Genomic DNA, 12,109 nt, shown 5'->3' with positions numbered 1-12,109 from the left:
CTTATTGCCCAGAAATATTTAAGGAGCTGTGATGATTAGCATTTGGCGTGATGGGGAAGGGTAGAATAAAGCGACTAGCTTTAAGAGGTCTGGGGGCTCAGTTCCCCAATCCAGGCAGCTAGAGAAAAAGACTCATACTTTTTAAGAGGGAGAGGCAGTTCTTGTAAGGACATTTTCTTGGTACCCTTTCTGCCTCCTTGATAAGGTAATGAAATGTCTGCAAGAAAACAACCAAACTCGGAGAGCACCAAGGACCCTTCATGTCAACCCTGAGCTACAAATATTCTCCTTTATTGAAATGCCTTTGTCTGAAACCATTGGCGAACCACAACTAGTAGATAATTTTAAGCCAAATTAATGAACTGACCTTCTGAGGAAGTCTTGTTTCTGCCATGTATTTGCTCACAACTGAGCACAATCTCAGTACACACAATAGAATCAGATCTCACTTTGTTGCTGAAGTGAGAACAAGTCCTAGGCCAGTGGTGGCGAACCTATGGCACGCGTGCCAGAGGTGGCACTCAGAGCCCTCTCTGTGGGCACACGCACCATTGCTCCAGCCGTGCCTCCTATGGCCCGCTCCTCACCAGCAGCCCCCCCCCCCGAGGATAGTCGCCCCCGGGCGCAGCCCACACAAAGCAGCGCAGCCAAGGACATGATAGCAGGGCAGCGGGGACAAGACTCTGCCCTTGTGCCCCATCATGTGCAGATGATGCTGTGGGGCAAGGATGGAGGGCGTGGCCACCATGGCGCTGCTGGGCTGCCTGGGTGATCTGTGGTGGGCTATGGGTGGGTGGTCCAATGGGCAGGGCAGAGCGGGGACGGGTGGGAGGGCAATTTTTGGGCACTCAGTCTCTAAAAGGTTCACCATCACTGTCCTAGGCTATGTCCAGCTTTTTCAGATAGTAGTGCATGACGGTAGAATTTCCCTATGAAATGGATCACATAACAACTACCATTGCCATGCTGGACAATGAAGGAGATACAATAGTCGTGTGCTAATAAAGAAATTAGAATAAAAATATAAATGTTTCTGTCATTAATATGTTTATTGTATAGTTACTTTATTAGATGTCTTTGAGTTGGCTTTGGCTCTAGTTAACTACAGGGTGATGGCAGACAGAGAGCTATCTTGTTGGAATAAGGTCTCCTTCAAAGAAGTTTGATTCTCAATGATTTTATGACTATGCCCACATGGTTTTGATCAGAATCAGATTCAGAACAGAGCTGGAAGGGACCTTGGAGGTCTTCTAGCCCAACCCCTGTTCAAACAGGAGACCTTATACTGTTTCAGACCAATGGCTGTCTTTTCTTAAAAACCTCTAGTGATGAAACATCCATATCTAGAGGCAAGCTGTTCCACTAGTTAATTGTCCTGTTAGGAAGTGTCTCCTTAATTCCAGATTGCTTCTCTCCTTGATTAGTTTCCATCCATTGTTTCTTGCCTTCTGGTGCTTTGGAAAATAAGTTGATTTCTGTGTTTTCTTGGAAAGAAATGAAGTGGTTTACTATTGCTCTCTTCAAGGATGATTCTTAATTTCCCATTAATGTCTATGGCCATGGTAAATCTCATATAAATCCTATAAATCTTCCTTGTTGTATTAAGAAATGGACAAAAATTTCTCCAAGCTTACGTGCTGAATGGATCAACAGGTATCAGAAATGTTAGTTACTGATGCCCACATTTGGGAGAGGGAGCACACCACTGTTTCCCCGAAAGTATGGTCTATCCAGAAAATAAGAGCTAGCTTCATTTTGGGGTGTCGGCCTAATATAAGCCCTACCCCAAAAATAAACCCTAGTTTTGGGACAAGGCACACTTAAAAATCAAGCTAGGGCGGGGTGGGGTATGTGGATCTGCCCCACAGGCTCCGCACCACTTACCTGTCAACCGGGCCTCTCCTCATAGACCCACTTCTGCAGCCAGGCCTGCATTTCTCAGTCACAGACCTTTCTGGAAGGCCACTGCAGCTGAGGACTGAGCTATGGATTCAATCCATAGCTTGGTACTCGGCTGAATAGGCCTTCCGGAAAGGCCTCTGACTGGGAAATGCAGGCTGTAATACAGCTGCAGAATGAAGCTGCTCCTTTGGCGGCAAAAGAAGTGGGCCGGCTGGGCAGGCCTGTTGGTGCTGGAGGAGAGTATAAAAGACACCTCCCGAAAATAAGACCTGTGCCTCTTTTGGAGGAAAAAAAAAAAAAGACCCAGTCTTATTTTCCGGGAGACACAGTTGAAATAAAAGTTCACATATTGCCCAAATATGTATGTAGCTTTGGATTATTTTCCTTAATATAAATGAACAAGGAAGTTTTTCATTCATTTGGGTTCTCTTTATCTAGTTTTAGGATTTGTCTGGAGAACATATGTTTTATTTATGCAGAAATATTGAAAACTCAAAAGATTCACAAACTTTTAAGTACCACTTTACATACTTGCTTCTGCATCTAGAGCAACTTCAGAGTAGAAACATTTAAAAAAAAATGTGTAGTCTTTTAAAATTAATTGATACAGTACTGTAGATGTACTTTACATAAAACTAATATCACCAAATTAAATTCTCAGAGTTAAGGGCAGCAAGAGAGAAAAACAGTTTTGGAAATGCAGGGAAATTTTAGATTAGAACATTAAAACTAGCCTGCAGGGAAATGTGGAATAGGAAATCAGAAAAGGTACCACAAAGCAATTTATTTATGAGGGGCCCTTGGTGCTCTCTGAGCTTAAATGTTTTTTTTACAGATTTTTCATTACCAAACTAGGTAACATCATTATCTAGTTTGGTAATAAAACGTCTGCAAGAAAAAAAGCAAACTCAGAAAGCACCAGGGACCCCTCATCTCAACCCTGAGCTACAAATATTTTCCTCTATCAATCTATGACTGCACTTTCACTATTCTTTTTTCTTAATACAACATAAATGACCTCTATTGGTTTGTCAAAAGAAATAAGAACAAACATGTCAGAAACTTTTATTCCATATCACACATTTCACATCCCTTATACAATTTTCCGGGGTTTATAAAATAAATTTAAAATATAGTAATCAACAGTGGACTTTCCATGGTAAAATATATTGCATTGCACAGTATTTCCAAGGCCAACATGGTTTTGAAGCTTCATCCCATACTAAAGCCCCACACTAAAATTCAGTATTGAGGTTACTTTAAAGGACATATTTCCCAACTGATTTTTGGTTTTTGAAACCACTGAGATAAGCAGATGCAAGTTGGGCGAAGTTAAACTGAGGAAAAAACAAATTTATCTCTGCTTGAAAGTTTCTCACAATTTTTACTTTCTGAGTATATCAATGAAATTATTGCCAAGTTTACTACTCTGGGCTCTGAATCACACCAGCTCAGTTTCAACTTATTAAACTATAACTAGCTCCCTCTGAAAATCCCAGAAATGATTATATGCACCCCATTATGAGGAGTTGCTTTAAAACTTATATAAGTATTAAACAGGTTTGTTTTACTTTTATCCTGGTGTTCGGTTTTTTTTCTATATTTTATTGATGAATGTTTTTTTTTGTGTGTGTATGTGTGTGTGTGTGTTTGTGTGTGTGTGTGTGTGTGTATTGAAATCCTCCTCACTATAGATTGTCAAAAGGATTCATGTTTTATATCCAAGCATCCAGAAGACCTTTTTCTTTTTTAAAAAAACTGTAAGGCATCCATGTCAGTCAATCAAGCTGCATCTAATTTCATCAAATCATTGATTTCCATAATCAGTTTTGATTCTGAGTATTGCCTCTTTTATGAAAGCTGGAAACTTGTAAAACATGGAATGCAGGAATGGAGTTCGTTCTCTTACCCAACCAATTCTAATTTATTCCTTTATAAAATGAAAAAAATCACGGGAGATAAAAGAGCCCTCTGAAAGAAATGCTGTGACACATTTCCTTTGCCTTTAAGTTTGGATACAGAAACTGCTATCTCCATTCAGGTATGATGTTACTCTGAGTAGGGAAGTGACTGGAGTTTGGTGACTCCTTGTTAGGAGAAATGAGGGACCATTTTTCCTGAATTCTCTTTTCTCCCAAACAGCTCCAGAATTTTCCTAACTTCCCAGTCCTGGACAGATTGTACGAGTCACAAGGTAAGAAGACCTCAGTGAAAACTGCCACCCCTAAGGGGGAATATTCCTTTTTACACATTTCCACTCAGGTGAACTGAGTGATTTAGCAGGATATTTGTGCACGTCTGCTGGCATTGCAGATTGAGAATAAGGAAGCCGTCTTCTTCAAGGAAGCCATCAGTTTCTAGACAATACAGTAAAATTATGGAGAACAAGGTGCCAACATCTGAGGTCTCCTTTGCAGAATTTGGAGAAGTCATTTTTGCGTTTTCCTTCCATGCTTTGGATACGGAGGTTATCATCTTTTCTTTCTCGAAGTGGAAACAAATAATTCATCCTGTAAATTAATGACAGGTATTTCACTGAGATGTTATATGGTTAAGGAGAATAATCCCCTTTGGATAGGTCAGCTGTATCAGTGTATGATAATACATAGTGGGATCCAAATATTTTTTTAAAAAAAGTTTTGAATTTGGATTCTTCACTGACTTTGCTCCCAATCTTACCTTCTTCTCTCCCTATGGAATACAACACCAACACCAGCAATAGCACTTAGACGTATATACCGCTTCATAGTGCTTTAAAGCCCTCTCTAAGCGGTTTACAGAGTCAGCATATTGCCCCCAACAATCTGAGTCCTCATTTTACCAACCTTGGAGCATGGAAGGCTGAGTCAACCTGGAGCCTCATCAGGATCGAATTCCAGGCTGTGGGCAGAGTTAGACTGCAATATTGCATTCTAATTGCTGGACCACCACTATCCCACAGCTACAAGAAATAATTCCTGGCAACAACAGCCAACATTCAAAGTTTCCTCCTGCTTTTAGAGATCACTAACTTTCTAATTTTCTGGCAAAATAAATCACCTATTATGATTCTCCTCTCCCCCTTCAATTATGTCTAATTCTAACAAATTGCCTGGACAATCCCTGCAGTTTTCTTGATGGGTTCTTCAGAAGTGGTTTGCCAATGCCTCCTTCCTAGGGCTGAGAGAAAGTCACCAGGATAAGGTCAGCCAGCTAGCAGGCTGGCTGGGGAATTCTGGGAGTTGAAGTCCAGACATCTTAAAATCGCTAAGGTTGAGAAACACTGATTTAGGTATAGGTAGGTAGGAGGTAATGATAGATAGATAGATAGATAGATAGATAGATAGATAGATAGATAGATAGATAGATAGATAGATCCATCTATCCATCTTTCGATATAAAATTTATCTTATCTTATCTATCTATCTATCTATCTATCTATCTATCTATCTATCTATCTATCTATCTATCTATCTATCTATCTATCAAGATAGCAGTGACCTATCTGATGCCCAGCAGTGTGAGAGGCAAGTTCTCCCAGGACTTATTTCATGGCATTTATGTCTGCATTGTTCTTTGAATTTACAGTAGGCAAAGCCTTTTACAGAACAGAAGATTTAAGATTTCAATGAAATAACTGAATTCAGTGCTAATAACAAAGTTCATACATTACTACCAACATATGAATCAGTGTCGTATGGAGAGAGACAGAGAGAGAGAGAGAGGGAGAGAGAGAGAGAGAGACCTTTATTGTCATTTTTTATTGTGGGCACAATGGCACACTAAAAATTAAATTTAGTTGCTTGCTCTCAAAGTGTACACACATAACACACATTTAAAGATACTATACACAATATATGCAAATAAATATGTAAATAACTGACTGCTTCTCTGTATATATCAGTGGTGGCGAACCTATGGCACAGGTGCCAGAGACGGCACTCAGAGCCCTCTCTGTTGGCACACGTGCCACTGCCATCAGCAGCAAGTCCATCAGGCTGCCACCGCTGCCCGGAGCAGGAGCCCCACCCAGCACAAAGAAGGCGAAGCGGCCGACTAGCAAGCTCGAGTATTCCAGTCCACCAACCATTGTCGATTGGTGGACTGGAAGAAAAGGGAGGGGGAAGCATTTTACATGCGTGCATGCGCACATGGGGCCGCAAGCACATATGCGTTGCAAATGGGACGGGACGTGCCAAAGGCGACACTCAGGGGCATCTCCTTGCTGATGCGGCCCTGGCACTTTGTGATAAATAAGTGGGTTTTGGGTTGCAGTTTGGGCACTCGGTCTCTAAAAGGTTCACCATCACTGGTATATATAGTTATCTGTGGCTCTTGCTGCTTCAAAGAATCTATGCCTTAATGAACGGAGTAAAACAGCATGATAAGGTTGGAAATACTAAGAGACAAAAAAGAATTTACACAACTCTAAGGTTTAATGAGGCTGATGATGAGGTTACCCCTATCTTTTATTACAGGGTTTCTTGTTAGGATCCTTGTTAGGAATAAGGAATTTTGAAGAGATGTAAAAAGCACTAAATATTGCTCAAACATTTTGCATATGGATTGAAGGAAGTACGATGGAAAAAAGATTTTATACCTCATCTGATTCAAAGGAAACACCTTTTGACGTTTGACTCTGAGAATTCCTCTGGCTTTGCGTTGATGTGGTTGGTAATCTAAGTATTATAAGAAGGAGACATTATCACTCTCAGTGAAATCATGATACCAGAATTCAATTATAAACTATTCAAGTTTCTAATTTGTTTCTAGTCCAGTTTTCAAATGTTGGCTCTTATCTCTAAACTCCCAACAGATCAGGGCCACACTATCAGAAATACTGTTGTGTCCGAAAGAAGTTGGAATTCCAATTTATGATGCGTTATGGGCTTGTTCTGCATTCTACAGTGAAAGAGAAATTAGGGGGATAGTAAACAAAATGGCTTCCAAGAAGGCCTGACAGCAGAGCCTTACCTAGATTTAGGCCTGTCCCCGATTCTCAATGCATTCTGACCCTTCACTGCATTTTAAAAAATGTCTTTGTTTTGCTCTACTTCAATTTGCACTTTTATTTATTTATTTATTTATTTATTTATTTATTTATTTATGAGACTTATATACCGCTTTAAGTGCAAGCACTCTCTAAGCGGTGTACACCAGTAAGCAATGTATATATATATTTACATTGCCCCCAACAATCTGGGTCCTCATTTTACCTACCCCGGAAGGATGGAAAGCTGAGTCAACCTTGTGCCGGTGAGATTTGAACCGCTGACCTGCTGAACACAGTCAGCTAAAGTGGCCTGCAGTACTGCACCCTAACTGCTGCGCCACCTCGGCTTTTGCATGAGAATGGGTTTTTTTAATTTTTATTTTTCCTTTTTCTCTTTACAAACAACAAAATACAAAGTACGTTTTTTTCTTTTTTCTTAACAATACTATATCCTATATCTCTTACATTTATTTACATTACTTCTCATACTTTTTTATTCCTCAATTCTAACTAATTGTAATACATGTCCCATATCTAATAAAATTCTGTAACTTCTTTGTCCTTTATTTCTAAGTTTGTTCATCTCAGCACAATCTAACATCTTACGTATAATCATTGCATTTGTTGGTATGTTTTCCCTTTTTCAGCATTGCGCATATGCAATGCGTGCTGCAGTTATTATATGTATAATGATGTATTGAAATTGTTTTCCCATTTTTGGATTGATTATGCCTGGTAGAAATATTTCGGATTTAAGTTCAATTTGTTGTTTTGTTATTTCCTGTATCCATCTCCTTATTTGCTTGCTTTGGGGCATTGCCACCACATATGATAAAATGTTCCTTCCTTATTTTTGCATTTCCAACAATCCGGATTCATACTTTTATATATCTTGGCCAATCTCGCCAGTGCTAAATGCCATCTGTAGAACATTTTATATTGGTTTTCTCTGTATGCAGTTGACAGCGTTAGTTTGCAATTTCTGTTCCATATTTGCATGAAAATGGTTTTAAGGATAAATATAGCCTTAAATACATACAGCCTTTGGGCATAGGATTGCTGACTTTAAATGAACAGAGAAAAGGCATTTAAAAAAAACAAAGCAGTGAACTCACATATTACAGGTAGTTTTCGAGTTATGACCACAACTTAGCCCCAAAATTTCTGTTGCTAAGCGAGCTAGTTGTTAAATGAATTTTGCCCCATTTCATAACCTTTCTTGTTAAGTGAATCACTGCAGTTGTTAAGTTAGTAACATGGGTTGTTAAAGTGAATCTGGTTTCCCCATTGACTTTGTCAGAAGATCATAAAAGCTGATCACATGACCCCGGGACACTGAAACCATCATAAATATGAACCCATTGCCAAGCATCTGAATTTTGATCGTGTGAACATGGGGACGCTGCAATGGTTGTAATGTTACTTCAAACAGTAACTAAACAAATGGTTATAAGTCAAGGGCTGCCTGCACTGTTGTTACAACAATATTATATGGGGGGGAAAGTATGAAAAACATTTAATTTAATGAGATTCCCAAGAATTATTGATAAGCTTAGTAACTTTGATGTGTGCCAGGAAACTGCAGCAAAAGCTTGGTTCAACAGATGTTTAGATGTTCTTTATGACAAACAGTTATTAAAACGGGTTCCCATCATTTATGTCAATGTATATCAATTACCTAATGACACAAATTGATACAAATGGCATTAATTTGCATGAACTGCCCAGAATAGTTTGAGTACAGTATTGTAGGCTTTCAGCTTTAAAGGGATGCTGGAAGAGAAATTAAGTCTACCGTGTTCAATATGCACTAAACTGAGGTCCATTAAAGTAAAGTTTTGCCATAATTAGATAATTTAAAGGAATGGAGACCTTAAACAACACCTCCTTTTGGAAGAACAGTTACTTAGATGACTCCTTTAACTCTGACTACAATGTACATTCTATTCTATTATGTTCTGTTTTGTTCTGTTCCTATTTCTATTCTATATATTTTATATATATTTTTATTACTTTATTTTGTTATTTTATTTTATTGGATGTACAAGCTGCTCTAATCCGAGTGGTGCATATCCCAACTGACTCCGAGTGGTGCATATCCCAACGAAAATTGTGTTAAAATATAAAATGCAGAAGAAAAATCAAACTGTAACAATATAAAATAATTATGGTTTTTAAATAACTTTTGCTTAAGAGAATTTTGGGTTGAGTTTTTGAATCAGAACTTTCACTGAACAAGAGAAATTATTTTTGAAACTTCAGCAAAGTTCCAAAGCAGCTTGTGATATAGTCATAATATGATCTGTACGCATGCCCACAAACATCCGTGGACATACTGGTACTATGTTGTGTGAAGTGTGTATCTAATATTGCGTGCATTGACAGCAGCAAAGATTGTATTTGCTCAGCACTGGAAGAAGGAAGAAATACCATCAGATGAAGAGGTAATTAAGAAGATATTGGACTACGCTGAAAAGGACAGACTCAGGCTGAGGATTAAAGAGAAAGAATATACAGAATATTTTCAAATATGGAATTTATTTTATCAATGGCTGGAAAAACGGTGTAGAGACTAGGAATATAATGGGTATTATTAAGCAAAACAAAAAGTAATCCAGGTAACACAATGTTTATTAAGCACTAATGAAATGTAACAATAGAAAACTAATAAAACAAAACCAAAAACATCCATGGACATGACACTTTTGTGTTCAAAGAAAAATGTTTCCACTAGCTATTTCAGCCAACCTTTCTCTATCTGCCTAGATAGGCCTCTTATAAATAACAAACTCTAGATCAACGGTTCTACTAACCTTTGATTTGTAGAGGAAGTAGTAAAAGACACCTCCATATCAGAATCATCATCTTCAATTACCTGCAAGAGACAGAGCAAAGGCCCAGAAAGCTGCACTTTTAATACAGCTTAATACATTTTTAATACAAGTTGAGCTAGTCCCCAGCTTACGACCACAATGGAGTTCAAAATTTCTATTGCTAAGTGAGACTGTCATGGTTCCGACAGATGAAACTCTTCAAAGAACTTCGAGGCATTGTTTACCTTAAAGAATCTTTATTCAAGTTGCATGGCATGGGCACATACCTGGTTGAAGCCGAAATCTGAATTCCCCTCCCCTGAGCACATAGTATCAAAGCACAATTCCCTCCTCCGATTAATAGTCATAAATCACATTCTCCAATTAGTTTGAATTGCAGGCTTTCCCTCCTGTTCTCTAACGCCAGTTCTTATCATCTCTTATTTCAAGCTCTGAATACACTAGTACAGTGGTGGCGAACCTAGGGCACCCGTGTCAGAGGTGGCACTCGGAGCCCTCTCTGTGGGCATGCACGCCATTGCCCCAGCCCCGCCTCCCCCCATAGCCCCCTCCTCACCAGCAGCCTGCCCGGAGGAGAGGCCCCCCAGGCACAGCCCACGCAAAGCAGCGCAGCCAAGCACATGGCAGCCAGGCAGCAGAGGCAAGACTCCGCCCTCATGCCCCATCACTTGCAGATGATGCTGCGGGGTGCAGCCAGAGGGTGTGGCTGCCATGGTGCTGCAAGGCTGCCTGGGTGACCTGTGGTGAGAGGCCCTGTGGGTGGGCAGAGCAGGGGGCAGAGCGGGGCCAGGCCATGGGGGGCGGGCCGGTTTTTGGGCACTTGGTCTATAAAAGGTTCACCATCACTGCACTAGTACAATATTGTTATGTCTAACTAACTCCCACCACATTCTGCCTCCTCCCACAGCATCATCTAATTCTAAAAGTAAAGCATAAGTAAAAAGCTGCATCTTCATATGTTGTCAAAGCTAGAACATCCAATGTTAGCAGTGTTGACAGAGACATTAGTTAAGTGAGTTTTGCCTCTTTTACAATTTTTCTTCCATAGTTAAATGCACTGCAGTTATTAAATAGTAGCACAGTTGTTAAGTGAATCTGGCATCCCCATTGACTTTGTTTGACAGAGGGTCACAAAAGTTGATCACGTGACCGTGGAACACTGCAATTGTCATAAATATGAATCAGTTGTTAAGCGTCCCAATTTTGATCATGGGACCATGAAGATGCTGCAATGGTCATGTGAAAAACGGTCATAATCGCCTTTTTCAGTGCTGTTGTAACCTCGAACAGTCACCAAAGGAACTGTTGTAAGTTGAGGACTATCCGTATATGCACAAGCAAACATCCCTTGTGTTCTTTTTTTATTGGTGACTGATTCTGTCCCTATTTTTTTTACCGGTTTATGTTGTGTTTGTAGTTGAGTTACTGTCAACACTGCAAATATTATATATTCTTGCTTTTGACAATATGCAGAATTGTCTGGTAATTATGGGGTTAATACAGAGCAGAAGGGAGGGTTGGGGGTAAAGCCCGGGAAAGAAAGAGGAAGAAAACATTTGACCTTCACACTAATTGGATAATGTGAGATATGAGGGCTAATTTAGGGAGGGAACATGCTGATAATTTAACTGCTCAGAGGAAGAGAACTTAGATCCTAGCATCCCTCTGTTGTGCCTGTGCCGACATTTTGTAACAATAAAAGACTTTTAGGAAAATAAATGCCTGGAAGTTCTTTGGAATGTTTCATTAGCCGGAACCACAACAGTTACTTTCTGTTGGGAAAGTGGCACCTGACTTTTTTTTTGGGGGGGAACCCCTCTGCTGGGGTACTGGGCTCAGGGCTCTGACCAGTTGATTTCCTATAAGCCTTTGAAAATCTGACTCTCGTCTCTGCACTGCAACACCAGGCCAGGAAATTGGATGAGCCTCTCCTATAATAGCTTGAAAATGTTTGTCTCAGCTTTCTTGTACTTTTCATTCTATTTTACGCTTTTACGCCTATTTGTGATTTGGACAGCTGCGTAAATTACTTAAATAAACAAAATGATGCCATGTTTTGAACACACTGCCCCTCTCTTGTATCCCAAACCTGGTTACTCAATCCAAAAATCAACCAGGTGAGCCTTACCCTTTTCCGTAATAAAACACTTGCCCGCTTTGCAAAGGAAGGATGCTCCTTCAGTAGAGTCACTAAAGCCACCCCAAAAGCCTCAGCATTCCCAGGCCCCTCCAGGGAAAGAGGCAGCTAAGCAGATGGCCCAAACAAATGCCACACCTCAAGGCTTCGTAGAAGATTGTCCCTATCTGCTACATAGCAAATCAGCTTTCCTCAACGGATATCCTTCATAAGCACTGAGAAGACAATTTGTAATATTCCCCAACCCGCCTGGAAAAAGCTGCA

General features: G+C 40.0%; 1 protein-coding gene across 5 annotated transcripts in view; it reads right to left on the bottom strand.

Annotated features, from left to right (window-relative positions):
* Positions 1 to 2,951: 2,951 nt before the first annotated feature.
* MRE11 (MRE11 homolog, double strand break repair nuclease) overlaps positions 2,952 to 12,109 on the bottom strand; it is a 31,665-nt gene continuing 22,507 nt past the window's right edge. For all 5 annotated transcript variants that reach the window (XM_039349084.1, XM_039349085.1, XM_039349088.1 and 2 more), the window contains exons 18-20: positions 9,688 to 9,749; positions 6,482 to 6,560; positions 2,952 to 4,412 (exon numbers count right to left, since the gene is read on the bottom strand). In XM_039349084.1, the coding sequence (XP_039205018.1) occupies positions 4,374 to 4,412; positions 6,482 to 6,560; positions 9,688 to 9,749 (180 nt within the window). In that variant the 3' untranslated portion in view covers positions 2,952 to 4,373. The remainder of the gene's footprint in view (positions 4,413 to 6,481; positions 6,561 to 9,687; positions 9,750 to 12,109) is intronic.

This window comes from Crotalus tigris, unplaced genomic scaffold, assembly GCF_016545835.1.
Source record: "Crotalus tigris isolate CLP2741 ecotype Arizona unplaced genomic scaffold, ASM1654583v1 scf7180000018224.911827, whole genome shotgun sequence".
Taxonomy (NCBI): domain Eukaryota; kingdom Metazoa; phylum Chordata; class Lepidosauria; order Squamata; family Viperidae; genus Crotalus; species Crotalus tigris.
This window is presented reverse-complemented; position numbering and strand designations above follow the sequence as displayed.